Below are 27,336 nucleotides of genomic sequence, written 5' to 3' on the forward strand. Positions count from 1 at the left end.
AGTCGAGGAATGCAATTTTGTCTTGCCGGGATAGCGGCAGGAGCTCGGCGGCCCGGGCGATCGAGGGAGGAGAAGGGATTGTAGGTGACCGCGAAGACGAGACAAGGCGCAGATTCGCGCCGTGAATGTCGCCGTGCGCGACGCCAAGACTGTGCAGCTGGTTGAGGGCGCCCATTGGATCGAGACTGCGATGAGGAGGGGGCAACACAGACAGGCAACAGTCAGGGTTGTGCATCGGGGTTAGTGAAATAAGACGAGAAAGCGAACCTGTGCAAGTACTCCAGCGAGCATGGCTCAACAGGCTCGCCGAACCACGTCGTTATGAGCCCGAAGAGCGTACGGTCGCCTGCGGATGTCCACAAGCCGAGGTACGGCGGTAACAAGACGCCGCTAAGCGCAGGGGCACTCGCCTCGAGGTGCTCGAGCGCCTTGGCCTCGCAGAGGATCTCGTCCGTTGCTGCGTAGCCGTCGAGCTCACCAACGCGGCTGCTCATTTTGACACATTCGACATGGTTGAGCGCGTACTGCTTGTCCGTCGAGCGGTAGATGAACACGACGGAGGGTCGGAATTTGCTCCACAGGCGGAATGTGAGCTTGGGCGGGTCCTCGACGGTGAATGCAGACCTGTTCGGGGAAACGTGCGTCAGTACGCTCTCTGTCAGCAGCTGAGTAAGACAGACAATGGGTCCGCGCCCCTGCCACTGAGCAGTCGGCTCGACGGCTGAGACCGAGACGCGCGAATCCACGAGTCGTCATCGTACTGCTTTCGATCCCGTAGCGTCTGCACTCGGAGGCGGACTACTTGCGCAACTCGCAGCGCCTCGACAGCCACCGGTGGCGGCGAAGGCGGATGCGACAAAGGCGTTCCGAGGACGGCGGACTCCGTGCAGCTGAACAAGGACGTCTGCTGAGTAGATCTTTGCTAAGCTTGCGCACTCGAGAAGTTTCACGACCGTGGGCACAACGACAAGCAAGATTCGCGTTCAGTGGGCGCACAAGCTACTGACTCACCGCAGCCGCGCGCGGCACCATGTCGTCCAGCAAGCTGCGGATGACGCGCTTGGCGCCCTTCCTCTTCTTGGCGGGAGGCTTGTCGCCCCCGGACTCGGCGTGTTCGCTCTGGCGCGACGGCGTCATTGCCCCGAGGAAGAGAGCGACGACGGCCGCGACCGCATGCTCGTTGCCGTCGAGCACGTACGGCGCAATGTAGGCAACGCCGTCCTTCTCGCCCATGATGATCCACTTGCGCCCGTTCGTGAGGAGCCCACAGGTGCGGTCGAGCTGGAGGGCGTCAAGGCCGCCCGAGACGTCCTTCGCGGCGATAATCTGCGCATACAGCTGTCTTGCCGGTTGCCTCATGAGCTGACAATCCGTTCACTTGCTGTGGATGCTGCGCACCTGGAAGAGGATCGTGTCGTACTTGTGCGACCAGTTGCCGCGCATCTTCTCGCCATTGCGGAAGGCGCCCCAGTTATCGCTCGCCAGCTCCGGCTTCTCGGCATCAGCTGTATGTGTGAGGTCAGCGGTGCCTTGCAAGCCAAGGGAGTCGGTCTAGCGGACTCGGCACCTACGGCCATTGGAACTCGATCTCGCCGTCGCTGCTCTTCATCTCGGCAATGATGGTCATGAAGTCATCGTCCGTGAGCACAGTGCAGAGCTCGACTTTAATTGGCATGCGGGGCGGCTGCAGCGAGACAAGAGCAGCGGCGATGTCGGTTGCGGAAAGGACATCGGTTGGGCGAACGAAGAAGGCTTGCTCGCCGATGGCAGCCGACATGACCTTGCCGGCGCGCAAGTTCAACAGGTACATGATGCTGTCCACAAGGCCCTGCTCGCTCATGTACGAGAGCAGCCGCGAGTCATCGTCGTCGATGTCTTCGTCGCGCGGCTCGGGAAGGGGGCGAAGCTCAAGCGGCTTGTCGCGCTCCTGCTCGTCATCGCGCTTGTGGAACTCGAGCTCGGTTGCGTTGAAGACCATCTCGGGATAGCCGTTCATGGGCAAGACGCGCGTGAGCGGCTTGACATTTCGGAGCTCGAAGAGAGGCTCGCTCGCAGGCTCGAGGTTCAAGCCGCTCCCCGAGCCGCCGATCTTTGCCGGGTAGCGGTCAATGGGCACGCCGAGGCGGCGCGAGAGCTCCTTGAAAGCGCGAACGTAATGCCTGTTCCCCTGCAGCGGAGGGGACTCGTCGCGACAGACGAAGGCGGGAGGAGGCGCGACGGAAGACATGTCGAGCGGATTGCGCGAGTGTAGCGGGAAGAGCGAGCAGAGCGGATAGATGCTTGCGCAGCAATTTGCGCTCGTCCTGCGCAGGCGAGATTCGGTCGAGGGTAGGAGGAGGTAACGCCCGGCACGAGGCGAGCCTGACTCTGTCGCACAACATTCACTTGCACTACTGAGTATGGCGCAGGTGCCGTGAGCACAAAAAGTGCCCAGACAGGGCGACAGGGCGCTTGTGCGAGAGGAATTCATCTGCTCTCCTTCCTCTCCCAAACCGAATTGAATGATGCGACGGCGGAGAGTGGTATAACATGGGTGGAACGACCAGCGAGAGGGGGAATCTAGTAGACGCAGAGCACACGGGACAGGTACAACGAGAAGGCCGAGACGACGCGGGAACAAGTACACCGGGAGGGCTGACGACGGGCGGAGGTGATGCGGAAGCTGCCCGCGCAGATCTAGACGAGCAGGATCGAGTTGATGCAACCATCGAGCTCCTGTATGGTAGCGTCCGGCAGAAGGCAGGAGTCAGCGGAGGAAGGAAAAGGCGAAGAACGGGCAAGAAACGGGCAAGAAACGGGCGGCTTAGCGAAGCCGCCCCGGCCGAAGACACGGGAGCGCTGTCTCGACTTACGGGGTTGTTAGTGATCTGCGCAAACTTGCCCCACACAACCTTGCCACCAGTGGTGACGAGACCGAGCTCGGAGACCTGCAGCAATCGCAAAGTCAGGAGACGCGCGGGTGGGAAGAGCGTCGCGAGCACGCACGTTGACCTCGATGACGGTACCCTTCGTCATGACGCCCAGCTGGGTGTACTGTAAGTGGAATGGAAGGTCAGCTTAGGCGCAACTGGACTGAAGAGAGGAAGCGCACCATCGGCGACTGCGGGTTCTTCTTGACGCCGATGATGGGCAGCTGGAAGGTTGCCTTGAGCTCCGCTGCGCGCACGCGACATGTGAGTATCTGACCCGGGCGAGAGGAGACTGGAGGAACGAACGGTGCGTCACGTTCGCCTTCTTGTACCGCAGCGCGGTCGGGCGGATGAAGCGCTCCAGCTTGGGCGGTTTCCGGGTAAAGTCCTGCGATGCGAGACGGCGTCAGCGATCGAGTCTAGTCGCAAAGAGAGGACAGGACCACGAACCTCGCCGACAAAGGTCGCCTTGGTCACCATGCGCTTCCAGCCCTTCGTCTTGGACTTGCCGGTCTTGATGACCTTGAACATCTCGTCCTCGGCGATACCCCTGACCTTGGGGAGCGGGACGGCGAACTTGCCGGCCTTCTCCTTGCGCTTCTGCTTGACGGCGGACGAGAGCGCCTTTGCGTCGTTCTGCCCCTCGCGGTCGAGGAGGTAGGTCGGGAGGGCGCCCTCGGGCATGGCCGAGGCGTCCTTGGCCTTGACGTCGCGCTCCTCGTGCGCCTTGATGGTCTTCTTCATCGCGACCTTCTCGGCGTAGCGGCGCTGGTGCAGGAGCTTGGCCTTGTGGCCGTGGAGCGTCTGCGCGACGTGCGAGGCCTTGTGGGCCTCACGCGCGGTGCGCTTGCGCTTGCGCTCCTCGTAGTCGAGCTGACGACCATTGCGCTGCGAGCGGAGCACGCAAGGTCAGCCTTGCTAGTTCGGACGAGAGGGATAAGAGGGCAGCGAGCGCACGCGGATCGACTCTTCGATGTACTCGTTCTGCGGCCTGTTGCGCTCGCAATGTCAGTGCAGTTCTCCTTGATGAGTAGTGACCTCCTAACGCACATGGCGAGCTAGAGCTGGGGCGGCTGAAGTGGCGGAAAGGCGGGAGGGGAGCGAGGCGGTGCGGCAACGGCAACGAGTGCGAGCGGGGCAAGCTGTGCGAGTCTGGGTAGCTGCTGGTAGTCTTCCTGGTAGCTCTGCGGTCTGCTCTGCCCGTTCAGCGCGAGAGAGAGGGTCGAGGCAGGGCCAACCCTCGTCGAGCTCGTCTTGCCGGCCGCGACTCCGCCGACGCCGACCTCTCGCGTTCCCGCCGAGCCAGCGACCGCCAGAGCCCGAGCAGGAGATGCACATCCACAAGGTAACCACCCGCACCGCCCTCGCTCTCATCCGCGCAACCGAAGCTCACCTCGTCCTCGTCCCCCATCGCGTCCACCCGAGCAGCTCAAGGTCAAGCCCAAGAAGACGGCGTACGTGCAGCCGTGCGCGCTCGAGCTCACGGCGATGCTCGGCTGCTGGGCCAGCTCGGGCGACCTCGTCAACGCCAACCAGTGCCGCGAGGCCGCCCTCCGCCTGCACGAGTGCATGGCCAAGCCCGTCCGTCCTCCCTCCTGTGCTTTGCGAGAGCCTGAGCTGACACGCGACTGGTCGAGCAGCAAGCAAAGGGCAAGCCCCGGGTCTCGTCCATCAACTACCACCTCTCGCGCCTCAAGTAGATTGCCGCCCCCCTTCGCTCCTCTCGTCGGCCCCTTTCGCACCTGCATCCAGCCCCACCTGTTGTGTCTACTCCTTCCTTCTCCCACTCCCCATCGCATACCACGCGCGCTCCCTACAACGCGCAAGACGCTGCAACGCTGTACCCTTCCGTGCCCTTGTCCCACACTCTCTTGCACGAGGCCTTAGTCGCTCTATTGCAGCAGCTGCCCTCTATCGGTTCTGCACCTCGACCGCGCGCTCCACCTCGTCGACGACCCCCCTCAGCCGCTCCCACCGCTCCTCGCGCCGCTCGCGCGCCTCGGCCCCCTCGCGCTTGCGCCCCTCGTCGACGTTGAGCCACCGCTGCGCGAGGGCGTCCCGCTGGGCGCGCCAGTGCGCTGCGTGGTCCGGTGATGTGGGCGACGGAGAGGCGAGGAGGTGGTCGGCGAGTTGCGAGGCGGCGAGGAGAACGCGCTGCGCCGATGGCAGGTGCGAGAGCGCGAGGTAGCCTGCAGAGAAAGCCATGAGCGTTTGCTACTCAGCGGAACAAGCTGCCACGCACCGGAGGCGATGGCCGAGAGCTCGTCGATGAGCGGCGGGAGCTGCGAGTCTGCAGGAGGTACAGGAGTTGCATTAGTCCACCTGCTCCCACGTGTAGAGCGCTGCGTCTGCCGTCTTGAGGCAGCGAGCGATCAGCAGTGGACCGCACGACTCACCGTCATCCATGCAAGCGACCACCGCCGCCCTCGCCCTCGCCTCCCTCGCCTCGAGCGTCCCCTCCCCTTGCTCCCCCGCCCCCTCGCCCTCCTCGAGCGCAAGCACCGCCCCCCACGCCTCTTCCAGCTCGCGCAGCCCGCGCTCCGCCTCTGCGCGCGCCCCAGAGGCCCCCGCGACCCGCAGCGTCGTCAGGCGCGCGAGGGACGAGAGGCGCGCGCGCTCGCGCTGCGAGAGGGTCGAGAGGTGCGTCGAGGTCGTGGCGGCGGTCAGGCGCGTGTACAGCGGGGCGGACTGTACAGGCGCACAGAGGGTCAGCACTGTGAGGAAGGAGGAGCGGACAGCACGGCGCACTGCGTCGTGCGGATCGGGCGAGTCGAGCGTGCGCAGCCTTTCGGGCGAGGTGTAATGCGCGAGAGCCATGCACTCCGCTTCAGCGTGTCCGCTGCGTGTCGGTGGACAGATGCGTCAGCTCGCCGTTCCGAGAAAGAAGCGATCCGACAGCGGCAAGGACACCGACGCACCTTCTCCTCGCCCGCTCAACCTCGACCTCCCACACCAAGTCCCTCCACCGACCCAACTCCTTCCTGCCCATTCCGACGCGCTTCTCGCGCGCGTCGACCGCCGAGAGGAGCAATCCGAGCGCCGCGTTCGGGCGGTTATCACGCGAGAGCTGCGGCGACGCAATCAGGGGGCCGATTCGCAGTGAGAACGCAGGAGGAGGCAGTGACATACGCGGCGCGCTTGTCGAGCGAGGATGGCGAGCCGGACGTCCCACGTCGGCTTGTCCGGGTCGACTAACTCGAGCGCGAGCGACTCGTGCACGCGGGCGAGCGGGTCGAGGCCTGTGAGCGTCGCCAGAGCACGATGAGCACTCACGCTCATACAAGGGACGAGAGGTCGTGAGGCGATGCAGCGCTCCGACGCACCCATCTCTTCCCACAAGCCCGCCGCCGCAGCGTGCCACTGCGCCCTGTAATCCGGGTCGTGCAGCCCGACTCTCGCCGCGTCTTTCTGCGCCTGCTGCTGTGCCGGGTCCTTGTTCGGATCGGGCTTGTCCGACTTGGCGGGCGGAGGGAAGGAGAGGTGCTGGTGTGCTGCGAGCGAGGAGTAGAGGAGCGGGAAGAGCGTGTCGAGCGGGTCGTTCTACAGCCGGTCCAAGCATTGGAGAGGAGGGGATCAGCCTGCTGCAGACTGCACCCGTGCGTGAAAAATGGATGGCGCACCTGCGAGTTGCGGTGCGAAAGCTCCCACAGCACGTCGTGCGGCGAATTCCTGGCCGTGGCAGCGGCTCCACCTCTCCGCCCAAATTCTGCACCACTCGCCGCGTCAAGTCGCTTCTGCAAGCTATAGACCCAATCCTGTCAATTCCGCATGCCGTGAGAGAAATAGGAGGTCGCGGGCTCACCTCGCGCACGCTGCGAGACAAGCCGTGTCGCCTACCGTGCGCGCAACCTGCGTCGCTTCGTGCAGAGCCTGCACGACACGTCAAAAGCCGAATGAGCATGCTTCGGTGTGCGAGCGGACAAAGATGGGTGGAACACCATGCGCGCCGCCCCCAAGCCACCGTCCTCGAACTCGATCAGCGCGAGGTGCAGCAGCGCCTGCTGCGAGGTCGGCCTGTCAAGCGAGGCGTCAGATCCAGCCTCATTCCTCGCCGAGCAAGGCAGAGCGTGGGAACGCACTCGCGCTGCCCTTCGGGCGTGAACGTGCGCACGAGCTCCCGCGCAGACTGATAGTCCTGCTGCAAACGTGCACGCGCGAACCTGTGCGGGTCCACCGATTTGTGGAGCGTCAGCGCATGCAAGATAGGCGTATGACGCACAGAATCGGCCGGGAGAGACGCACGGCGGGACCTCTCTCCGCCTCTTCTCGCTCTTGCGCTGCTCCCCTCGCTCGCCTGGCCCGTCGCACCACCGTTCGAGAGCAGCCCACCACGTGCGCGTCTCGTCGAACGACATCCGTCCAAGTGTCAGGGCCGTGCGGCGGACGTAGACTCCGAACGGAGACGCGCGGAGAAGCGGAGGGGGCGTGAGGGACGGCGCGAGCTGTACGAGACGAGGTCAGGCGGGGATTCCGCCAGCGAAGCGAGGGGCGCGTCGACACACTTCATCTTCTTCTGTCGGTGCCAAGAGCACGCGAAAGACTGCAGAAGGACGCGGTGGTTGAGCGTGACTGCCGGGAGAGAGGGAGAGGAGAGGAGCTGACCTTCGTTGAACCACTGCAGGACGCCGTCGAGGCTGTCCGCGCGCAGCGCCTTGACCTGTAGAGCAGTTGTAGAACCCGCTGAGCGCCAGTGTCGCACAGCAGACGGAGTGGACGCTGAGCTCACGATCAGTTGAACGTCTGTGAGTCGGGCGTGGACGGCCTCTGACGCGGTGGTCGCCCTCGCGCGCTTGATCCAGGCGTCGAGCGAGGGCGGTGCATGGTGCTCTGCGGTGCACTCGAGGGCGTAGGCGGCGAGGAGGTCGAGGTTGGGCTCGCTCGACGAGAGGGACGACGGCGACGAGAGGAGGCTGTAGACGAGGACGACCGTGGCGAGCGCTGCTGGGCCCAGCGAGTCTGGACCACGCTGCATCTCGCCCTGCACTCTGCCTGGAGCGCGTCGGGGGCGGTGCCGAGCGTCGTCGTCGTCGTCGTTTGTTTCATCGCTTCCACCTTCCGCGCAACCTCGGCTTGCTCGCCTTCCCCTCGCGCGATCCAGCTCGGACTCGGGGCAGAAAGACGCCATGCAGCGCGTGCCACACCTCCGCACCGCCCTCGCACGCCCGACCCCCGCACTCGCTCCCCTCCGCTGGGCTTCCACCTCGGCTCGCACAACCACGGCGGCGCCCGCTGCCCTCGTCCACGCGTCCCTCGCCCACCCGGGCCTCGCCGCTGCCCTTGCACGCCGAGTCGTGAACCCCGCCGCCGCCGCGTCGCCCCTCGTCCGCTTCCGCACCTTCCACCCGACCCCGACCTCGCGCGACTCTCGGCCAGACACCGGCCAGTCGAGCAGCAGCAGCAGCAGCCAGGGCGACGACGTCGACACGGGCAAGATCCCGCTGACGCAGCGGATAAAGTACCTCTTCCGCAAGCACGGGTGGACCGCGCTCGTCGTCTACCTCCTCCTCTCGGCCGTCGACTTTGGCCTCTGCTTCGTCGTCATCTACGCCGTCGGCGCCGACCGCGTCCGCCAGGCCGAAGACTGGGTCCTCGACACGCTCGGGTGGCGCCGCAAGCACCACCACGACGACCGCGACGGCGACGAGCCGCCCGGCAGGTGGCAGCGCGCCGTCGAAGGGTTCAAGGAGCGCCGGCGCGAGCACGCGGCCAAGCACGTTTCGGGCGCAGACGCGCACCCGAGCCCCGCCGCCGCAGAGGCCGCGGCCGACGACCGCAAGTCGACGACCGAGGTCGTCGCCGTCGAGCGCAGCGCCGCGGGCGGGAGCGGGTACCAGGCCTACGCGACGACGGCCGTGCTCGCGTACGCGGTGCACAAGACGCTCCTGCTGCCGTTCCGCGTCGGCGTCACGATGGCCATCACGCCGCGCGTCGTGCGCACGCTCCAGGGCTGGGGGTGCGTCTTTTCGCCTCTCGCTCGAAGTGGCTCGCTGCTGACGCTCTGCCACAATGAACAGGTGGAGGGTGGGCATGGCGGCGGGTGCGCCGCCGACCGCGCAGTCGGCGGCAGCGGCCAAGGCGGCCAAGGAGGCGGCAAAGAAGCAGGCGCAGACACCCTAGACGCTCTCGACACCTCTTCAATGCAGTGTAAGGCAACTCGATACATGCCCGCATCTACCCAGAGAGTCTCGACCCTGCAACCTAGATGGACGCGAGGAGCTTGTCGACCGCGCGGCGGAACGGGGCATTGTCGATCCCCCTCGCGCCCTGCTGCGTGTCGAGGCTCGCGAGCGGGTTGCGCACGACGTACTCGTTGAACGGGCCCGTGTAGACCTGCCGCAGCAAAGCGCGGTGCGACGTCGGCGTCGGCGACGTGACGAGGACAAAGTGGAACGAGGTGGGCGTGTGCAGGTAGTGCAGCTTGTACGCCGAGGTCGACACCGAGTGAAACGACTCGTCGCCTCTGTCGTGGGAAGTCCCGCAGCGTCAGTCTCGAGGTGTGCACGGGCAAGGGAGGACGGAGAAGGACGCACCGCGACGAGAGCTTGGCGACCATGTTCCGGAGCGAGAAGACGACGCCGTAGACCAATTTCGCCTCCTCGTCAAACGCGAGGCGGCTCTTGCCCTTCGAGTCCGATGCAGGCTGTGGTGCGCCTGCCGCTGCACCGTTTACGCCGAGCGCATCGGGGACCGAGTAGGGTCGTGTCGACGAGGGGTCGTCGGACGCAGAGGCGGCGGTGGGAGCCGCCGAGGGCGGGAGTACGCGCGGGAGGGTCGAGGGCCCCGGTTCGGGCGGCGGGCGCTGGTCGAGGTCCGAGTAGAAGCAGCACGTGCAGTGCCGGTCGTAGATGTAGAGGCTGTGCGCGAGGAAGTGGGGGCGTGAGCGAGGTGCGGCGGTGCTTGCAGAGGTCAGGTGCAGCTTGCCCGTATGCGACCATTTCTGGAGTACTTTCTCTCGGTCCCTATCTGCCTGTGTGTGTCCCTCCACTCGAGTGCGATTGCGCGGAAGTGGAGACGCGCCGTGCCGCGCGCGCCTTTGATCGTCGCCGGCCAACTCGCGCCCTCGAGCCGCCCGTCCCTTCGCTTCGTCCCCGTGCAGACACAGAGCGCAAGGATGGCACTCCCCGTGTGGCAGGACCTCGACCAGCAGCACCAAATCCTCCTCGCGGCAGCAATCGGCGCAGTCGTCGTCGCCTTTGCCCTCTTCCAGCTCCAGCCCAGTGCGTCTCCTCCCTCTCCTCGCCTCACTGCGTGCTTCGGCCGGGCGGGACTGACCTGGGGTGTGCACACACAGAGACCAAGCCGGCACTCGACCCAACGCAGTGGCAGCGCTTCAAGCTGATCGACAAGATTGTCATCTCTCCCAACACGGCCATGTGAGCCCTGCGGCCCGCACCTCTTCATGCGGGATGCTCGACTGCGATGCACGGGACTGATCTCGAATGCATGCCCAGCTACCGCTTCGCGCTCCCCAAGGGCCGCGTCCTCGGGCTTCCGATCGGACAGCACGTCTCCGTCTCGGCGACCATCGACGGCAAGCTCGTCCAGCGCTCCTACACCCCGACCTCGTCCGACGACGACGTCGGCTTCTTCGACCTCCTCATCAAGGTGCGTCTCCCGCGTCCGCTTGGTTCGGTAGAACTCCGCCGGCTCACGCGACTCCCACACCCTCCATCCGCAGAGCTACCCGACCGGCAACATCTCGAAGCACTTTGGCCAGCTCAAGGTCGGCGACTATGTCGACGTCAAGGGCCCCAAGGGCCAGATGCGCTACTCGCCCGACTGGGCCAAGAACATTGGCATGATTGCTGGCGGAACGGGCATCACGCCCATGCTCGTGCGTTGGTGCAATCCCCTCGCACTGCTCGAGTCGCCTTGCGGGACTGACGCAAGCATGGTGGCATCCTGGCGTCGTGCAGCAAATCATCCGCGCGGTGCTCAAGAACCCTCTCGACACGACCAAGCTCTCGCTCATCTACGCCAACGTGGCCGAGTCGGACATTCTCCTCAAGAAGGAGCTCGACGAGCTCGCGGCGCAGCATCCGGACCGCTTCAAAGTGTACTACGTCCTCAACAACCCGCCGGCGGGTTGGACCGGCGGCGTCGGGTTCGTCACCAAGGACATGATCGAGGAGCACCTGCCCGCGCACGCCGAGGACCACAAGGCGCTCCTGTGCGGCCCGCCGCCCATGATCAACGCCATGACCAAGGCGCTCGACGAGCTCAAGTGGCCCGCGCCGCGCGGCGTCAGCAAGATGGGCGACGCCGTCTTCAAGTGCGTTTCCCTTTCTCTGCGGAGCACCTTGCGCGCAGAATCTGAATGAGCCGTGCTCGCGCAGGTTCTAGAGTGGCGGGTCACTCGAGACCTTGTCTTGCGGTCGTGCGTGACGCAGCGGCCTGGTGTAGACCACAGGGGGTATCGCGCACGCGGCGACGGAGGGAGGAAACCGGTGAGATGACCACGGGAAAAGCAGTAGTCCATATCGTATGGCCGGGGGGTTTCTCTCCTCCTCATGGAATCGCGCAGTCCATTGCAGTCCCTCGAGTCGCGCGTGTGAGCGGGTGCCGGAACGAGAGAGGCAGATTCGCGCCTCGATCGCTTCTGCGAAAGCGGTGTCGGGCGTCTGTCCCCTCCAACCACGCTCGCGCCGCTCTTCGAAGCGCCTCGAGCCCTGCGACGCCTTACGCAGTGCAGTACGGACCTGCACCGCCTGTGTCGGCCGCCTGGGCAGCTCGTCTCGCCACGAATCACCTCGTCGCCCCGATCTCGTGGGAGCACCCGCACACTCGTTCAACTCGGTCCGAAGCCGGACCAGGACCTGCGCAGTAGCTCTCTGTAGCTCTTGCGGCTCGCTACAGACTTCTACAACGCCTGGCCGGGGCGCAACAGCTCGCCGCTCCTTCATCCAACATCGACCCGACCTTCGCCCCCGTCACCCTCTCCACCCCTCCAGCCGCTCTTCGGGCACTCTAAGGCTCTCCATAGCACTCTCGGACCTCCTGCATTGCTCGACATCGGTCGCTTGATCCGCTCGCGACCATGTCGACCATCTCAACCACTCGCCCGCCGCAGCCGAGGCGCAAGACGCTCCTCGGCAGCCACCCGGTCTGCACAAAGTCGAGCATGGAAGACAGGTGCGTTCTGCCAAACAGGCGGGAAGACGGATTTGGAGCGCGAGGGGGCGTTGCGGCACGTTGCGCTGACCGCCTGCTCCTCTTGCTCCTCCGAACCTCTTCTTCTGTCTCTGCCTCCATGTAATCGCGCACAGCTACGAAGCGGGAGACGTCATCGGCACAGGCTCGTTTGGGTGCGTCGCCGAGACGCTGCAAGCTCGGGGACGCCTGTGAAACTGACCTCGCGCTGCGAATCGTCTGGCTCGCGACGTGCAGCATTATTCGCAAGGTCGTGCGCCGCGTCGATGGACAGGTGCGCTCCGCATTCGGCGAATTCACCGCAGAAACAGAGCTGACCTGGACGCTTTTCGCAGGTTCTTGCGCGGAAAGAGCTCAACTATGGACGGATGGACGAGCGCGACTTGAAGCAGCTGACCGAGGAAGTGTGAGTCACGCCTATCATCTGGTTGTGTCTCGCAATTGCCCGAGGGCTTGCTGACGCTTCTTCGGATCACAGCAATATTCTCGAGCAGCTCGGCGCCAACGACAACATCGTGCGCTACTACGAGCGCTTCGTCGACAAGCCCAACAACATGCTCTACATTCTCATGGAGTACTGCCCTGGTGGCGACCTCGCGGGCGTGATCCAGCGCTGCCGCAAGACGGGGCAGATCCTCTCGGAGGAGGTCGTGTGGGCGTACCTCGCCCAGATCACGCTCGCGCTCGGAGATTGCCATTCGGAGACAGACGCCAAGGGGCAGAGGAAGAGGGTCATCTTGCACCGCGACATCAAGCCTGAGAACGGTGCGTCTCGCTCGGTCTCCCGTCCAGGCGACTCAAAGAGCTAAACAGCCGATTTGCAGTATTCCTCGACGAGCTCAACAACCTCAAGCTCGGTGACTTTGGTCTGAGCAAGGCAATGGAGCAGGCAGCAATGACCCAGACCTACGTCGGCGTGCGTCCCTGCCGTCCCCTCCCCGGGACAGGCGCTCAAGGTTGACCTTCCCGAACCGCAGACGCCGTACTACATGTCGCCCGAATTGATTAACGGCCAGCCGTACGACGTCAAGTCGGACATCTGGGCTCTCGGCTGCCTCATCTACGAGCTCTGCGCCGGGCAGTGCGTCCCCACGTGCTCATTCAGTCAATGACCCGGACTTTTCCTGATGCCGCTTCCATGGTTACAGCCCGCCCTTCCACGAGGCTCGCACGCAGCCTGAGCTTGCCGTCATGATCCGCGAGGGCAAGATCCCCGACCTGCCCAAGCCGTACTCGGTCCGTCTCGGCCAGGTCGTCAAGGCTATGCTACGCCAGAACGTGCGACTGCCTCTTCGCAGATTTTAGCTGCGCTATACTAATCAAGCTGCTCCGTACAGCCCAAGTCGCGACCGAATACGGCACAGCTGAAGGCCCTTGACGAGGTCAAGATGCAGATCCGGGCAGGCGAACTGCGCAAGTGGTGCGTCTGGGCGCAACCTCGCATCCTTTCCCGCTGACATGCAGCACTGCAGGCACCGCGAGCTGCGACTACGAGACCAGCACGTGACGCAGCGGGAGAAAGATCTCCTCGCGCGCGAAGCGGCCGTCCTCTCGCGCGAGCAGTCTGTGCACCTGCGCGAGACGGCCGTGCACTCTGCGCAGGAGGCGACCAAGGAGGCCGAGGCCAAGCTCGCGCAGGCGTGGGCGGTGCACCGCGCGCAGGTGTACCAGGCGCAGCAGGCCGAGAGGGAGAACGTGCGGCCGCCGGTGCAGGGCGTCGAGCCGGAGGTGGTGGCGAGGGTCGCGAGCAGGCCGAGCATGGTACCGCGGCCACCGCTCAACGAGCGAAGGAGCAGGTGCGTTCAAACTATGCTCGCCTGCGGGTTCTCTGAGCTGACGGGATCTGCATCTACAGCGGCATTGGCGGCCTTCCCTTCCCGCGCGTCTCGTCCTCCTCGTCGCTCATGTCGCTCGACGACACTCCAACAAAGGACCACTCGCCCTCCTTGCGTCGACGCCTCGCGAGCAAGTCGATGCACAACCTCCAGGGCGCCGCCTCGCTCAGCACGCCCTCGCGCGCTCATTCCGCTTCGAACGACAACCTTCGAGGAACTGCCGCTTCTCAGGCTCGCCGGTCACCGTCCCTCATCACCATTCCCATCTCGCATCCACTGCCGACCTCTGTCTCGGTCGTCGACCTCCCCTATATGGCCCGCACCGGGAGTGCTGGCAGCAGCGCCGGCGGCGTGAGCCCGACGCTCTCGATCCACTCGGCGCCTCCCGTTCCCGGGCCATCCTCGCCGCACGCGCGCGCCTACTCGAGTCCAGCAGCGACGTCCTGCCCGCCTGTCTACACCTACGACGACGACGTCCCCTCGCCGTTCCTCAAGAAGCAGCCTGTCAACGTCGTGCCCGGGCGTCTGCCCCCGCCTGTCCCGTCAGTCGCGACGGGCAGTGCGCCGCGCGCGGCCAAGCCGCCCATCTTGACGCGACTGCTTGCATCGCGCGCGGCCGCTGCGGCGGGGCTCGGGCCGCACTCGCATGGCGCGGGAGGCGGCGGCGAGGGGAACGGCGTGCCCGTGCGACGAGCGTCGCTTGCACCGCGCAAGTCTGTCGGAGTGTAGCTTCTCATTTCACATGCGCATGGTCGTATCATCCGTAGAGACACTTCTTTTCTCCGAAGATACCCCTCTCGCTCTCGTCTCGCGTCTCGCTCATACTCTCCGGTTCCCGTATGTTGTGTTAGCATCGCCGCCCCAGTTCATGTTGCAGTTCATTCTCATGCTAGCACTTTCGCTCCGCGCCGCGCAAGCTCTCGCTCGCGTGAAGCTGTTTTCGCGGAAAGGAGCAGGGCGAGGAAGAGAATCCTGCAATGCGAAAGCGGGGACCTGCAAGGTCGCCATGCTACGTACAAATGAGAGAGGGGTCGAGATACGGGACGCGCAGGGAACGAAGTGGGTGCGGAGAAGTCAGAGCAAAGGGACAAACAAAGGAAGAGTCGTGTACGGGTATCAAGAAACCTCCCTCCCTTTTGACCTGCTCCTCCGCGCCAGCCTCAGACAGGCGGCACTCCGAGCCCCTCGTCCGACTCGTTGGGCGAGTGACGCTCCGCCGCCGCCGCCGCATACGGCGAGTGCGCATACGCCGCCGACGCGCGCAGCGTGCGCACGACCGAGCCGCGGCGCTCGCGGTGGTCCCACGCGGGCCCATCGCTCGCAGGAGGCGACGAATGCAGAGACGCGCCGCCGTCACTCGCGACGAGGTGCGGCTGCTGCTGCTCTGCGATGGACGCCAGAGGCGGGGCCGCGAGCGATCCTCGGCGCGAGTAGGGCGGACCGGCAGCGCCGACAAGGCCGGGGCCGACTGCGAGCGACGCGCCCGTGCTATGTGCGATCGAGTAGCCGTAGAACGGGTTCGGCGCGCCGGTCGGGTCGACACCGTCGAGCTGCGGCTGCGCATACTCAGGCGCCCACGTTACCGGCTCCTGCGTTGTGACCTGATACGGTGCCACGCTGGGCGCGGGTCCAGAAACGGCGAGCGGGTGGTGACCGTACGCGTCGTGTGCAGGGATGGCGAGCGCGTCGGGCGGACAGCTTGCGCGGCGGCCGAGCGCGGACGGGATCTGCGGAGCGTAGGGGTGCGACGAGGCGCCGGCAGAAGAGGGCGCGCCGGGAGGAGCAGGAGGGTACGAGTCGAGCGGGAGCGGGCCTTGGGGACCGTCCCAGAACTGCGGCGGCGCCTGCTGCTGGTGGTCGCCGTAGCTCGAGGCGGGCGAGTGGCCGTCGAGGGAAGGGTCGGTCCCGGCACTGCTTGTCACGCCGAGGCCGTCGAACGCAGGGACAGGGTGCGGTAGCGGGGCTGGCGCATAGTGGTCAAAGAAAGACGAGTTGGTCGGAGCCGAAGTCGCGAGCTGAGATGAGGGAGGCGGCTGGGGGATCGTGACGTATGCAGGACTCGCCTGCATCGCCATGGGCTGCACCAGTGCCGACGTGTCGTTGTACATCGTATGCGCCGGGAGCGAGTACCGCCGCGCTGCGAGGCCGTTGCTCGCCGCCTGGTCGAAGTATCGCGGCAGGGCAGGCGCGACACCGCCGTGCTGCGGCTGCAGCTCTGCCGAACCAGCGGCAAGGTCGTTTGGCGACGGTGTGGCGCTTTGCAGGCCGAGCGATAAGGGGCTCGGGTAGGCGCCGGCTGAATTTGACGGGTAAGCGGCGAGAGCAGGAGGAGGGAGTGATTGCAGAGGCTGTGCAGTCGGATGCGGCTGGAACGGATTATCGAACGATGCGCCCATGGGCGCTCCGCCAAAGATGGCCGGCGAACTGCCTCGTCTTGCGGCGAGAGTATCGTGGCCGTAGATGGCGCGATGCTGCTGCGGCGCTAACGGGAAGGGCGGCGGTGCAAGCTCGGATGGCGGAGCTTGCAGCGCGTTGAATGCAGGCGGAGGAACGGGGAGTTCGGGCAAGCCCGACTGAGCGGCCTCTGCTGCTGCCGCAGCTGCTTCGCGCTCGGCACGCTCCTTGAGCTTTTTGACCTTGGCGCGGCGGTTCTGAAACTGCGAAGCGGTTCAAAAAAACCTCAGTGATCTGCCCAACTAATCAAGCGAAGGTTTCGACGCACCCAGACCTGCACCTCGCGTGGCGTCATGTCAAGCTGCTCCGCCAGCGATTTACGCAGGCCGACGTCCGGCTTCGGATTGCGCTCAAAGTGGTGCTCGAGCACCTTGAGCTGCGGCGGCGACGTGCGCCGACGGTGCTTGACGCGGAACGGGTCGTAGAACGACTGGGAAAAGTCGCGATCGCCCGCGGGAGAGCCGTTATTCGGGTCCGCTTCCTGCCCGTTGGTGCCGTTGCCGGACGGACGCGCTCCGCCGCTCCCGTTTGCAAAGCTGCCACTTGCGCTCGAGCTGGGCGTCGGGACGCCGCCGCTCGAACTGCTGTCACCGCCGCTGGTGGAGCCGGACAGGGCCGAGCCAGTGCGGCCGAGGTTTTGGAAGATGGACCCGCCAGCAGCCTGCCCTGCGCGAAAGGCATGCTGATTCGCCTGGTGCTGCTGGAGGAGCGCAGCCGCGTTCGGCATGTTACCGCCGGGAGTGGCGGCAGGAGGAAGAGGGATTGGTGTGCTGATGGCAAACGGGGCGGATGGGTACGAAGCCGTAGTGTAGAGCGTCGCCGTCGACTGAGAGAAGGGCTGCGGCGCGTAGATGGGCTCACTCGCCGATGCGTCGGTCGATGCGTAGCCGGAGTCGGTGCGCGGAAGCAGCGGCGTCTGGAACGACGACGTTGGCGCCGCCATGGCCTGGAAGTCTTCGACCATCGTGGGCGTGTACAATGCTGCGGGCAGGAGCGGTTGCTCGTAGCCCTGGGTCGAGTAGGGATCGCTCATGCTGGTGTGCCAGAGACGAGCGGCGGGTTAGCTCGAGAATCGCCGGTTTCCGTGGTCTCGCGCGGCGGCGGCACCCACCTAGTTCAGCCCTCCAAGCCTGCAGTACACCCGTTGATTGACCTTCGTGCGCGCGATGCAGGCGGCGTGGCTGTCTGATGTGCCAACGATGGGGCTGCTGGACGAGAAGACGGCGGCGGACGCGCGAAGGTGTCGTATCGACGCGCGGTATCGGCGGTGCCGGGGAGCTGGCGGTCGAGCTGCAGGCTCTTGCAGAGGGGGCAGCTGGCGATCGCGCCTATCGAGAGCGCTGGGAGCGCGTTGTGCAGGCTGCAGAGACCGACAGCAAGCTTCGCTCGCTCACTCGCTCGTCGCGCTCGCGGCTCGTGCGCGGGTCTAGCAGGCCAGCAGGGTGCAGCAGCAAGGCAGCAGCAGCAGCAAGGGGCAGCGGGAGGGAAAGAGGCGGGCGGCCCCCGCCAGCGCGGTCCAGGCAGACGGGGCCACTGGGCGAGGGCCTCGGCCCATCGCCCGGTCGCGGCGGTCGCGAGCGCGCCGGAGCCTGGCCTCTCCTGGAGAGCCTCGTCGATCGCGAGAGCGTGGGCAGCAAGGCCAGAGCAGAACGGGGCCGGAGTTGCGCAGCGAGAGACAGAGGGAGCGCGTGAGCCGCGAGGGAGGAGCGGAGCGAAGAGAGCGCGACGCGAGCCCGAACGCTGCAGCGCCGGGTCGCCCTTTCTAGTCGAGATTGCAATTGCCTGCGCTTCTCGCTACCTACTAGGCACTGGACCCTCCTCTCTCCTGCCCTCCACACCGCACACCATGGCTTCCCAGGCTGCGCGCCAGCCCGTGCGCTCTGCAGCAGCAGCTGCTCAGGGCGCAGCGACGCCCTTCTTCCCCGTCGCGTCGTCGCCCGCGGGCCCCGTCCCCGCGACCGTCAAACCGCCGTCGAGCCACTGGTACACGGGGCGGCCGACGCTCGCGAGCACGCTCACGGCGCTCGAGCGCGCCGCGACCGACTCGCGCGCGCACCTGTTCCGCCAGGGCCTCCTCCCCTCGCTCGCGGCGTCGATCGCGCACGACGCAGAGTTCCACGCCGTGCTCCCGCACCCGCGCCAGCGCCGTTGGAAGCCCGCAAAGGACATGGCCGCGTACCTGCGCACGGGCGCGCAGCTCAAGTCGAGCCAGTACAAGCGCCTGACGTCGAGCCTCGCCCACCTCGAAGGTTTGCTGCCCTACGCCCGCGTCGCCGACTCGCTCGCCGCAGAAGCCGCAGACGGCCTCGCGCGCCCGCCTGCGCTCGTCACCGATCCCGTGGCGGTCGCGACAGGCCGCGCGGCGCGGGGGAGGGCCGTAGAGGGCGACGACGCCGAGGCGGCGGCGGCGGCAGGCGGGGAGCGGGGACTTGCGCCGCAGCTCGAGCAGCTCCTCGCGCACTTCCAGCAGCCCGCAGCCGTCTCGGCGACGGGCGTCGCCGTCGAGCGCGTCGTCGGCAAGGCGCGGCGCCTCGGCAGCCAGGACGAGCAGCAGCGCACCTACGCCGTCGGGCGGCGCAAGGAGTCGGGCGCGCGCGTGTGGATCGTCCCCGCCGCCGCCGCCGCCCCGAGCACGAGCAGCGAGGGCGCAGCAGGGCGGGACGCGCCGGCGCCGCTCGGCCGCGTGCTCGTCAACACGCGCCCGTTGCCCGACTACTTCACGCAGCAGCCGCACCGCACCGCCGTCGTCCTCCCGCTCTCGCTCACGTCGTCTCTCGGCGCCTTCAACGTCTTTGCGATCGTCAAGGGCGGCGGGTCTGCGGCCCAGGCCGACGCAGTCGCGATGGGCATTGCGCGCGCGCTCGCAGAGTGGGAGAGGTGCGAGGTCGAGGCGGGGAGGCGCGACGAGGCGGCCGTCAGCTGGCGCGACATTCTCAAGCGCGGTGCGTCCTCCCGCTCTGTCCGACGTGCTGCGCTCTCGCCAAACAGTCGGTTTGCGAGGAGCGGCTCCGCATCGGTCAGCGTGTTCGCTGACATCGGATGGCTCCCCCGCTCTGCAGCGGACCTCATCGAGCGAGATCCCCGTGTGGTCGAGCGCAAGAAGACGGGCCAGGTCAAGGCGCGCAAAAAGTTCACCTGGGTCAAGCGGTGGTGCGTCCCGTGTCCTTCCTCGCTTCCCTCGGTTTCAAGCGCTTACGCACTGTTCATTTGCGCAGAACGGGATCGTCATGGGAGAGAGGTGCAGGAGGGATTGTATCGCATACAGCATGCGGCAATGCAGGAGTTTCCACTCGCGAGCAAGCGCGAGAGACGAGAAGCGAGGTCCGGAGGGGGTACTGCTTGCAGTTTTGTGCGCGCCCGTTTCCCGCAGCAAAAGCGAGGTGGTGCGATGTCTACAGGGAGAGAGTGGGTGGTAACGACCAGCGATCGGGTAATGGGAAGACAGCGGAGGGAAAGGCACAGCGAGGCAGAACACGGGAAAGTTGGAACAAAAAGGCGGATGACACGACGGAGTCTCATGCGAACTGTTTCAAGAGAGCTCCGGTGAGCGTCGGCACTCTCGAAGGAGGCCAAAGCGGGACGCACGCTGGACAGGTACGACTCGGCGACGATACGTGCTCGTGCGTTCATCGAGAGCTTTGCCTCCGAGATCTCCTTGTCGACCACTGCGGGCGGCGGGCGTCAACACAGCGTTTTTATACCCAAGGGAGAGGCTAGACACACCCTCCATGAACCTGTGCGGAATGGGCGTCGAGAAGAGAGAGTCAGCGGAACCGCTTGGCGTCCTGAGCCGACGTGTGCTTTCCAATCGCAGCACGGGACGCACTCGATGATAAAGTCGACGAGCTTGTGCTTCATCATGTCCTCGACGTTGCGGTTGGTGATGAGGAAGCTGATGTCGTAGCCCTTTACGGGCACGCGGCGGAGGATGACGAACGACTCGGCGCGCATCATGAGGAAGCGGGTGAACTTGTGCGCGAGGATGCGCTCAATCTCGTCGGCCTGCTTGATCTTGATCGACAGGCGGACAGAGTTGATCGACGGCTCGATGAGGACCTGCTCCGAGGCGTTGCGCGCGATGACGAGCGGCGTCAGGAGAGCCTCGGGCGTGGACCTGCGCGGTGAGGGGCCCGTCAGTCACTTTCGCTGGCCAAGAGAAGGAGCACACGGCAGGCGGGCTGCGGCTGCATGCTCCAGAGAGGCAGGCGAGGGGACGGACTGTGCCTCGACCTCGGGGACATTGTGCCGCTCGACGACCTGGGAGGGGAAGGGCTCGAGGGTGAGGGCGGCGGTGAGGGTGCTGCGGACGGCGTTGAGGTAGGGCCGCAGGGTGTTGGACTGTGCGGAGCAAGGGCGGGTGAGCGGGTCCAAGTGGGGTGACGGCGCCGTGACGAGGGGCGGGGCGAGGGGCGCACCATGGTGGGCGGGGGCACAGGGTCGGTCAGACGCTAGCTCGCACTCTCTGGGCGCAGTCTGGGCGAGTTTAGCGGCGAGACGGCGAGCGGAAGGACGCCGACCGAGACACTCGCTCGCAGGCTCACCGTCGCACGCCCTCGCTCGTCTCTGCAGGGAGAGCGGCCAGCCAGCTCCCGGGGCCAATGGAGGTGCGCTCACTAGACCCACTCACTCGCCAGCCCCGCTCGAGCTGACGCGCCGCTTCGCCGTGATCTCGTCCTCTTCTCGCTCGCCGCTCTCTGCTCCTCCTCTCGGCCCGCAGACGCTCAACGAGCGCGCAGGGTTCCTCTGCAACCACGAGGTGCTCGCCGTCCTCCGCCAGCAGCGCGACCACCGCGCCCAGCGCATCAAGGACTTGAACCGCGCCCGCAAGAACGGACCCCGCCAGGACGACTTCAGCGCACGCGACGAGATCGACCGCATCCAGCCCCAGGACCTCCACACCGTCACCTTTGAGGCGAGTCGACCCCGCCTGCCCTAGCCCGCCTCCGAACCAGGCACTGACGCGCGAGCTCGCACTCGACAGGCGCTCCAGTACCTCGAGCACGCAGTGCACCCGACCCGGCGGCAGACGACAGAGTCGGTCACGCGCCTCCTCGACGACCTCGACGAGCTCGACCTCACAAAGGCCGAGCGGCTGCAGATCGTCAACCTCGCACCGGCGACCGCCGTCGAGCTGCACATCGTGTGCTCGTTGTCCTCTCTCACGCGCTCTCTGCCTCGCTGACTCACCCTGGCCGCATCTCGCAGTGCATCGAAGACATCACAGATCGCTTCGACGAGTCGGAGCAGGAGCGCATCCTCGCGCTCGTCAAGAGCCACCTGAGCGCAGACGACGCCGCGCTCGCCGTGCCCTCTGCCGCAGCCAAGCTCGCCGAGGAGGAGCGCCTCGCGGCCGAGGCGGCGCAGCTCGACGGCAGCGCGCACATGGCGGTCGACGAGCGCGAGGAGGCAGAGCTGCAGGACGACGAGGGCCTCGTCGACGATGTCTTTGCCGGCGGGCGCGCCAACGAGGATGTCGAGCGCGACATTGACGAGGTCGACGACTGAGGCGGCGGAGTGGGACTGTACTGGTTGCGCTCGTGTTGTTGTATGCACTACCCTGCTTGGACCTGCACTCGCTGTAGAGAGATCGAAAGAGACTCGACCTTGCACCGCCTCGGCGAGGGAAGCGCAGGTTGACCGACTCGCCGTCACCTCGCTCTCGCGCCGCGCCGTCTGGCACCGACGCGCACCATGGCACCAGCACCCTCGTCCGCCGCGCAGGGAGCGGGCGCGCCCTCTGCAGCGCGCACCAAGCGCGACAAGGCCGACCTCATCGCAGAGCACCTGGGCTTCTCGGCGGAGCGCTTTGCGACGCAGGGGATGGACCTCGCGAACCGCACCATGTACACGGCCACGGCCAAGGTCGAGCAGAGCCTGCAAAAGCTCGTCGACGACGGCGTCGAGGGCTTCGACGAGGACGAGGTGCAGCGCGTGTGTTTGCTCGCCGCTCTCTCGCTTCAGCGGCTACGGGGGCTGACGAGCTTGCGTGCAGGGGATCTACCGCCTCGAGACGCTCCTCGAGGACGCGATCGACACGCGCTTCGACCTGTTCGAGATCTTTGTCCTCCGCAACACCTTCACCTTTGCCGACGACCTCCTCCCCTACATCGTCCTCCCGCACCACGTACGTCCCTTGCGCTCCTCCTGACCGTCTCTCAGGATCCGCCGCTGACTCGCGCTCCCGGGGCAATCAGGAGCACCTCGACCCGTCGCTGCAAGGCGCCGACGAGCCGACGCTCGCAGAGTACGAAGAAGAGCTGCGGCTGTACGAGGACGAGCTGCAGAAAGAGCACGAGCTCGCGTGCGCCGAGCTCTTTGTCAAGGCGCGCCACGCAAAGGCCGTCGAGCAGGCCGAGCTTGTCGGATACCTCAAGCCGCCTGGTCAGTCCGGCGCTGCCCGTCCCTCGCTGCACCGCTCACTCTGCAGCATGCGTGAGGTCGACGGAGCTCCCAGACTGACAATCCCCGCAACAATCTCCTCCAGGCAAGCTCGACGCCGCCACCTCGTCGCCCTCGGACCGCGCGCGCATCCTCTCTTCGCAGCTCACGCTCCTCCAAACGCACCTCTCCTCGCTCCTCTCGACGCCCGCGCCCCCGCGCGCCTCCTCCTCCACAGCAGGTCCTGCCGCCCCGGGAGGCGCAGCAGACACTGACGTCGCGCCGTGGGCCGCGAGCCGGAGCGCGTTTGTCAACTGGGCTGCGGGCGTAAAGGCGGGTGGGCAGGCTTCTTCAGCGGCGGGCGGAGAAGGAGGAGCGGGGAAGACTGCGAGTGGGCAGCCGCAGCAGCAGCAGCAGGAGGACGCGGTGGTCGCGCAGCTGAGGCAGCAGGCGGACGAGACGGGCAGCGCGGGCGACGCCAAGGTGCGTTCCAATGACTCTGTCGCTTTGGGCTCTCTGCTCGTCGCCATGCGCAGTGCTGACTCCCATGATTGCTTCCGTCATGGCAATGCACAGGCGCTGCTCGGGCTGACGAAAGCGGCAAAGTGAGCCGACGCCGCTCGCTCCCACCTGTACTTGTACTCCCTTCTTCGTGTGCCGACCCGATTAGTGCTGTTGCAACACTAGGTTCTCTCAGCATGTCATGCTTTGCTTCCTGTGGAGGTCCCAGCTCGACGTCGGTACAGTATGCTCGTTGCATTTGCCCAGCGGGCGGAGGCGTCTAATTGAACAGCTTGTTGGACGAGACGTTGCCCTCGCCCGCCTTCCTCAGGACCTTTGCGACGGCGAGCTCAAAGTCCTCCTGCGTGACGTGCTGCCTGCGCTCGCGGAGCGCATACATGCCGGCCTCGGTGCAGATGCCGCGCACCTCTGCGCCCGAGCAGTTGCCCATCTTTTCCGCGAGCGCGCGCAGGTTGATCCCGCGCTGGAGCGACATCTTGCGCGAGTGGATCCGCAGGATCGAGACGCGCGCTTCGGGGCTGCGAAGAGGGGGGCCCAAGCGAGCAGCATGTCAGCGGGCACGTCTGTGCATTCTTGCCTACGCACCTCGCCGAGCGAAAGGCTCGCGAGCTGCGTTGGACATGAGGGAGAGCGTGCACGCACCCGGGAGGAGGGAACTCGATCTTGCGGTCTATCCGGCCGGGACGGAGGAGCGCCGGGTCGAGAATGTCGATGCGGTTCGTCGCCATGATGACCTGCGAGAGCGGAGTCAGCGGTGTGCGGCGAGGATGCAGCCCCGTCTCAAAGGAGACGCACCTTGATGTTCTTGGTCGCTTCGAAGCCGTCGAGCTGGTTCAAGAGTTCGAGCATCGTGCGCTGCACCTCCGAGTCGCCGCCGCCGCCGCCCGACCCACCGCGGCTCGAGCCGATCGAGTCGATCTCGTCCATAAAGATGATGGACGGGGCGTGCTCGCGGGCCATGACAAAGAGCTCGCGGACCATGCGCGAGCCCTCGCCGATGTACTTTTGCACGAGTTCGGACCCGCTGACGCGGATGAAGCGGCAGTCGGTGTGGTGCGCGACGGCGCGCGCGAGGAGCGTCTTGCCCGTCCCCGGCGGGCCGTACAGGAGGACGCCCTTGGGCTGGGCGATGCCGAGCGCGTCAAAGAGCTCGGGGTGCTTGACGGGGAGCTCGATCACCTCCTTGATCTCCTTGATCTGCTGGTCGAGGCCGCCGACCATCTCGTACGTCGAGTCGGGCACCTTTTCGACCATCATGAGCGCAACGAGCGGGTCTTGCTTGGTCGGGAGGATCGAGTGGAGCTGGTCTGCAAGCGTGAGACGGGGGTCAGTCGTGTGAGCGGGAGGAGCGGCCGGAGGGAGCGCGACGGACAAGAGTCGGAGCGGAGGGCGACGCGGAGGTTGGGCGTGAGTTGGCTGATGCTGATGTTGTTGGCAAAGTCGACGACTGCGTTGCAGAGTGAGCATGAGTGGGAAGCATTCAGGGAGAGAGAAGGGGGGGCCGCACCGTATTTGCCCTCTGGCTGCACCTTGACGAGGACCTTTTTCTTGCCCATGACCTTGACGACCTCTCCGACGTAGGAGCCGGGCTCCTGCAGGAGCTGGAGCTCCTCGCGGAGGAGGCGGACGCGGGCGTTGAGGGCGTTGCGCTGCGCCTCGAGGCGGCGGAGGTTCTGGGTCTTGTCGTTGATGCGGACCTCTGCCTCGCTGATCTTGTTGCCAAAGTAGTTGCTCAGGCCCTTGGCCGCGCCCGCCTGCGGGGCGTGCGTGGCGGGGAGCGACGGCATGGCGGCGGAAGACGACGACGACGACGAGCAGCCAGCGGCGGGGTCGCGCAGAGTGGTTCGAGTTGGGGTGGGGTCGCAAGAGTCTGGGCGTGCGCGTGCAGCTGTGCTCGTCTCGGTCTGTCCTGCGGGAGCGTGAGAGCGCGGGCAGAGGGCAACCGGCCGCCCGCTCAGAGTGACGCCGCGCAAGTCTCGCTCTGCCGCGCTCTCTGCCGCCCCAAAGGGCTGCTCAGGATGCGCACATGGCCACGGGCAGCGCTCTGCCTCGCCCTCGCAACCGCTCTCCCGCTTGCTCGCGCCGCCGACGGCTCGTTCCTGCTCCCCACCGACTCTCATCAGCTCGCCTTCACTGCACCGCCCACACAGCCCCAGCCGCATCCGGGACACCTCGTCAGCTTCCACTGGACCTCGAGAATCCCGCTCGAACAGGCGGCGCACTTCCTCGAACAGGGCAATGCCGATGTCTGGTTCGCCGGCAAGCGCAACTCGTCCTCGTTCGAGCTCGTCGCACGCATCCAGGACGAGGACTGCGCCGCACTGCACAGCTGTAACGTAGACGAGATCGCACGCGCGCTCGGGGAGCTGGGCGTGGCCGCGCCGAGCTCGACGAGGCAGGTTTCCTCGTCGCACCTCGCTCAGCGCCTCGCCTCGGCCTCCCACTCGACCGAGCACGCCCGTGCCCTCTCCCTCGCGACCGTCGCGAACCTCACGTCCTCCTCCCGCGGCTCTCGCTCTCTCGATGCGACCAACGACCCGATCCACGACACCTACCACCCGTACGACTCGGTGCTCGAGATTCTCCGCTCACTTGAGGAGGCGTATCCCGACTACGTGCAGGTGCTCAGCATCGGGCAGTCGAGTGAGGGGCGCGACATCTGGGGCGTGACGGTCACGAGTGGGAACAGGCGCGAGCCGGGAGACCCGGAGGACCCGCCTGATGAGGGGAACCAGGACGAAGATGGCGGCGACGCAGGCGAGGATCAAACCGAGGATGAAGAGGAATTGGACGTCGGACCTGAGCCATTTGTGACCAGCTCGAAGCGGCACAAGCACAAGCGGCACCGCAAGCTCGGCTTTGTCGTCTCGGGCACGCAGCACGCGCGCGAATGGATCGCTGCCTCGACTATCCTTTACCTCGTACACGACCTGGTCGCGCCTGGCGAAGACGGGTTGGCTCGCGGGCACAGCCTGCTCGACAAGGTCAAGTTCACCTTCATCCCCGTCGTCAACGTGCGTGTCCTCCGTCCTCCCTAGCTCTCTCGCTCCTGCTCACGCTCGTCCCCGATGCAGCCGGACGGCTACGTCTACAGCTGGGACCACGACCGTCTCTGGCGCAAGTCGCGGCAGCCCGTGCGCCCAGACGACCCGTCGTGCGTCGGGATCGACCTGAACCGCAACTGGGGGTTCCACTTCCAGCCAGGCACGCGCCCCAACCCGTGCAGCGACTCGTACCCGGGATCCAGGGCGTTCGAGTCGAGCGAGCTGCAGGCGCTCAGGGGGTACTTGACCGACAGGGAGAACCCGGTCGATGCCTTCTTCGACGTGCACTCGTTCGGCCAGATGCGTGCGTCCGCATCCCCCTCACACCCTCATCCCTGCGCAGCACTGACGCACAGACTTTGCAGTCCTCTTCCCGTACTCGTACTCGTGCGACGTGCGCACTCCTGACGAGGAAAACCACTACGAGGCCGTCCTCCAGGCCGCGCGCGCGGTCAAGGACGTGCACGGCAAGGCATTCGAGACGGGCAGCGTGTGCGAAGTCAGCTTGACCAGCCCCGGGATGAGCCTTGATTGGACGTGTGCGTGCCGATCTTTGATTCGCTTCTTGCTTGTCCGGATTGACACCCTTGTCGGCTCGCAGACGCGAGCGCAAAGATCCGCTGGTCGTTTGCTACCGAGCTGCGCGACGAGGGCATCTTTGGTGCGCCCATCAACCTCCTTCGACGATGTATGATCCGCGCTGACCGTCCTCGTCCACAGGCTTCCTCCTCCCGCCTCGACAAATTCGCCCGTCCGGCGAGGAGACGAGCGCCGCGCTCCGCTCCCTCACGCAGTTCATTCTTGATGCGCGTTCTTTCCCCACTCTCCGGCAGGTCGACGAATGCTGACTGTGTTCATCGGCTGCAGAAAGAGGCAGGGAAACGCTAGAGCCCCCTCGTGCCTGCTCTGTAGCACTCCTGTCTGTTCTGCTGTCGCCGTAGCTGTACATCGTGTATCACTGGCCCGTTTGCATCCCCTCCTGCGACCGACCGAGAGCCTGTGCGAGTGGTTGACCTCGTCGGGCGGGAGAGCCTCCTCCTCTTG

The 27,336-nt window shown here is 66.0% G+C and overlaps 16 protein-coding genes across 16 annotated transcripts; 8 read left to right on the top strand and 8 right to left on the bottom strand.

Moving 5' to 3' along the window:
- Positions 1-221: 221 nt before the first annotated feature.
- On the bottom strand, positions 222-1,443 carry JCM10292_006689 (uncharacterized protein; the record flags this gene model as incomplete). Its single annotated transcript, XM_076651653.1, has 4 exons — positions 222-624; positions 681-721; positions 1,012-1,338; positions 1,399-1,443. 4 exons carry the CDS (start codon positions 1,441-1,443, stop codon positions 222-224), a joined length of 816 nt encoding a protein of 271 aa, XP_076502733.1.
- A 124-nt stretch (positions 1,444-1,567) lies between these two features.
- Positions 1,568-2,227, bottom strand: JCM10292_006690 (uncharacterized protein; the record flags this gene model as incomplete). Its single annotated transcript, XM_076651654.1, has 1 exon — positions 1,568-2,227. The coding sequence occupies one exon, from the start codon at positions 2,225-2,227 to the stop codon at positions 1,568-1,570; it is 660 nt and encodes a 219-aa protein (XP_076502734.1).
- Positions 2,228-2,676: 449 nt separating this feature from the next.
- NSA2 (rRNA-processing protein NSA2) lies at positions 2,677-3,961 on the bottom strand (the record flags this gene model as incomplete). Its single annotated transcript, XM_076651655.1, has 8 exons — positions 2,677-2,715; positions 2,853-2,927; positions 2,986-3,033; positions 3,092-3,156; positions 3,216-3,297; positions 3,360-3,797; positions 3,867-3,900; positions 3,948-3,961. The coding sequence occupies 8 exons, from the start codon at positions 3,959-3,961 to the stop codon at positions 2,677-2,679; spliced, it is 795 nt and encodes a 264-aa protein (XP_076502735.1).
- A 278-nt stretch (positions 3,962-4,239) lies between these two features.
- Positions 4,240-4,609, top strand: JCM10292_006692 (uncharacterized protein; the record flags this gene model as incomplete). Its single annotated transcript, XM_076651656.1, has 3 exons — positions 4,240-4,254; positions 4,338-4,490; positions 4,550-4,609. The coding sequence occupies 3 exons, from the start codon at positions 4,240-4,242 to the stop codon at positions 4,607-4,609; spliced, it is 228 nt and encodes a 75-aa protein (XP_076502736.1).
- Positions 4,610-4,820: 211 nt separating this feature from the next.
- On the bottom strand, positions 4,821-7,881 carry JCM10292_006693 (uncharacterized protein; the record flags this gene model as incomplete). Its single annotated transcript, XM_076651657.1, has 15 exons — positions 4,821-5,098; positions 5,152-5,199; positions 5,306-5,597; positions 5,658-5,748; positions 5,828-5,976; positions 6,039-6,148; positions 6,233-6,449; positions 6,530-6,650; positions 6,712-6,779; positions 6,848-6,923; positions 6,989-7,069; positions 7,152-7,351; positions 7,412-7,449; positions 7,512-7,566; positions 7,636-7,881. 15 exons carry the CDS (start codon positions 7,879-7,881, stop codon positions 4,821-4,823), a joined length of 2,070 nt encoding a protein of 689 aa, XP_076502737.1.
- A 151-nt stretch (positions 7,882-8,032) lies between these two features.
- Positions 8,033-9,026, top strand: NAT2 (Nat2p; the record flags this gene model as incomplete). Its single annotated transcript, XM_076651658.1, has 2 exons — positions 8,033-8,862; positions 8,924-9,026. The coding sequence occupies 2 exons, from the start codon at positions 8,033-8,035 to the stop codon at positions 9,024-9,026; spliced, it is 933 nt and encodes a 310-aa protein (XP_076502738.1).
- Positions 9,027-9,107: 81 nt separating this feature from the next.
- BET5 (TRAPP subunit BET5) lies at positions 9,108-9,844 on the bottom strand (the record flags this gene model as incomplete). The annotated part of the gene is made up of 3 exons (XM_076651659.1): positions 9,108-9,369; positions 9,440-9,708; positions 9,842-9,844. 3 exons carry the CDS (start codon positions 9,842-9,844, stop codon positions 9,108-9,110), a joined length of 534 nt encoding a protein of 177 aa, XP_076502739.1.
- A 176-nt stretch (positions 9,845-10,020) lies between these two features.
- JCM10292_006696 (cytochrome b5 reductase family protein) lies at positions 10,021-11,252 on the top strand (the record flags this gene model as incomplete). The annotated part of the gene is made up of 6 exons (XM_076651660.1): positions 10,021-10,126; positions 10,201-10,282; positions 10,361-10,514; positions 10,588-10,743; positions 10,826-11,181; positions 11,246-11,252. The coding sequence occupies 6 exons, from the start codon at positions 10,021-10,023 to the stop codon at positions 11,250-11,252; spliced, it is 861 nt and encodes a 286-aa protein (XP_076502740.1).
- A 694-nt stretch (positions 11,253-11,946) lies between these two features.
- JCM10292_006697 (uncharacterized protein) lies at positions 11,947-14,623 on the top strand (the record flags this gene model as incomplete). Its single annotated transcript, XM_076651661.1, has 11 exons — positions 11,947-12,041; positions 12,176-12,214; positions 12,297-12,333; positions 12,395-12,465; positions 12,538-12,824; positions 12,884-12,975; positions 13,037-13,140; positions 13,208-13,337; positions 13,397-13,479; positions 13,532-13,855; positions 13,915-14,623. The coding sequence occupies 11 exons, from the start codon at positions 11,947-11,949 to the stop codon at positions 14,621-14,623; spliced, it is 1,971 nt and encodes a 656-aa protein (XP_076502741.1).
- Positions 14,624-15,054: 431 nt separating this feature from the next.
- JCM10292_006698 (uncharacterized protein) lies at positions 15,055-17,381 on the bottom strand (the record flags this gene model as incomplete). The annotated part of the gene is made up of 2 exons (XM_076651662.1): positions 15,055-16,551; positions 16,617-17,381. The coding sequence occupies 2 exons, from the start codon at positions 17,379-17,381 to the stop codon at positions 15,055-15,057; spliced, it is 2,262 nt and encodes a 753-aa protein (XP_076502742.1).
- Positions 17,382-18,194: 813 nt separating this feature from the next.
- MRPS9 (mitochondrial 37S ribosomal protein uS9m MRPS9) lies at positions 18,195-19,764 on the top strand (the record flags this gene model as incomplete). Its single annotated transcript, XM_076651663.1, has 3 exons — positions 18,195-19,290; positions 19,408-19,498; positions 19,719-19,764. The coding sequence occupies 3 exons, from the start codon at positions 18,195-18,197 to the stop codon at positions 19,762-19,764; spliced, it is 1,233 nt and encodes a 410-aa protein (XP_076502743.1).
- A 99-nt stretch (positions 19,765-19,863) lies between these two features.
- On the bottom strand, positions 19,864-20,766 carry ARC19 (Arc19p; the record flags this gene model as incomplete). The annotated part of the gene is made up of 6 exons (XM_076651664.1): positions 19,864-19,872; positions 19,934-20,013; positions 20,072-20,082; positions 20,175-20,462; positions 20,568-20,686; positions 20,764-20,766. The coding sequence occupies 6 exons, from the start codon at positions 20,764-20,766 to the stop codon at positions 19,864-19,866; spliced, it is 510 nt and encodes a 169-aa protein (XP_076502744.1).
- A 180-nt stretch (positions 20,767-20,946) lies between these two features.
- On the top strand, positions 20,947-21,853 carry RPC17 (DNA-directed RNA polymerase III subunit RPC17; the record flags this gene model as incomplete). Its single annotated transcript, XM_076651665.1, has 4 exons — positions 20,947-20,952; positions 21,066-21,260; positions 21,330-21,488; positions 21,554-21,853. The coding sequence occupies 4 exons, from the start codon at positions 20,947-20,949 to the stop codon at positions 21,851-21,853; spliced, it is 660 nt and encodes a 219-aa protein (XP_076502745.1).
- A 186-nt stretch (positions 21,854-22,039) lies between these two features.
- On the top strand, positions 22,040-23,335 carry MTW1 (MIND complex subunit MTW1; the record flags this gene model as incomplete). Its single annotated transcript, XM_076651666.1, has 5 exons — positions 22,040-22,279; positions 22,341-22,472; positions 22,543-22,729; positions 22,833-23,209; positions 23,303-23,335. 5 exons carry the CDS (start codon positions 22,040-22,042, stop codon positions 23,333-23,335), a joined length of 969 nt encoding a protein of 322 aa, XP_076502746.1.
- Positions 23,336-23,507: 172 nt separating this feature from the next.
- RPT6 (proteasome regulatory particle base subunit RPT6) lies at positions 23,508-25,035 on the bottom strand (the record flags this gene model as incomplete). Its single annotated transcript, XM_076651667.1, has 5 exons — positions 23,508-23,766; positions 23,891-23,982; positions 24,044-24,555; positions 24,621-24,695; positions 24,756-25,035. 5 exons carry the CDS (start codon positions 25,033-25,035, stop codon positions 23,508-23,510), a joined length of 1,218 nt encoding a protein of 405 aa, XP_076502747.1.
- Positions 25,036-25,266: 231 nt separating this feature from the next.
- Positions 25,267-27,140, top strand: ECM14 (putative metallocarboxypeptidase; the record flags this gene model as incomplete). Its single annotated transcript, XM_076651668.1, has 5 exons — positions 25,267-26,262; positions 26,323-26,596; positions 26,658-26,831; positions 26,894-26,953; positions 27,013-27,140. The coding sequence occupies 5 exons, from the start codon at positions 25,267-25,269 to the stop codon at positions 27,138-27,140; spliced, it is 1,632 nt and encodes a 543-aa protein (XP_076502748.1).
- Between the last annotated feature and the right edge of the window lie 196 nt (positions 27,141-27,336).

This window comes from Rhodotorula paludigena (assembly GCF_050403205.1).
Source record: "Rhodotorula paludigena JCM10292 DNA, Rt_paludigena_JCM10292v1_ctg55, whole genome shotgun sequence".
Classification (NCBI taxonomy): domain Eukaryota; kingdom Fungi; phylum Basidiomycota; class Microbotryomycetes; order Sporidiobolales; family Sporidiobolaceae; genus Rhodotorula; species Rhodotorula paludigena.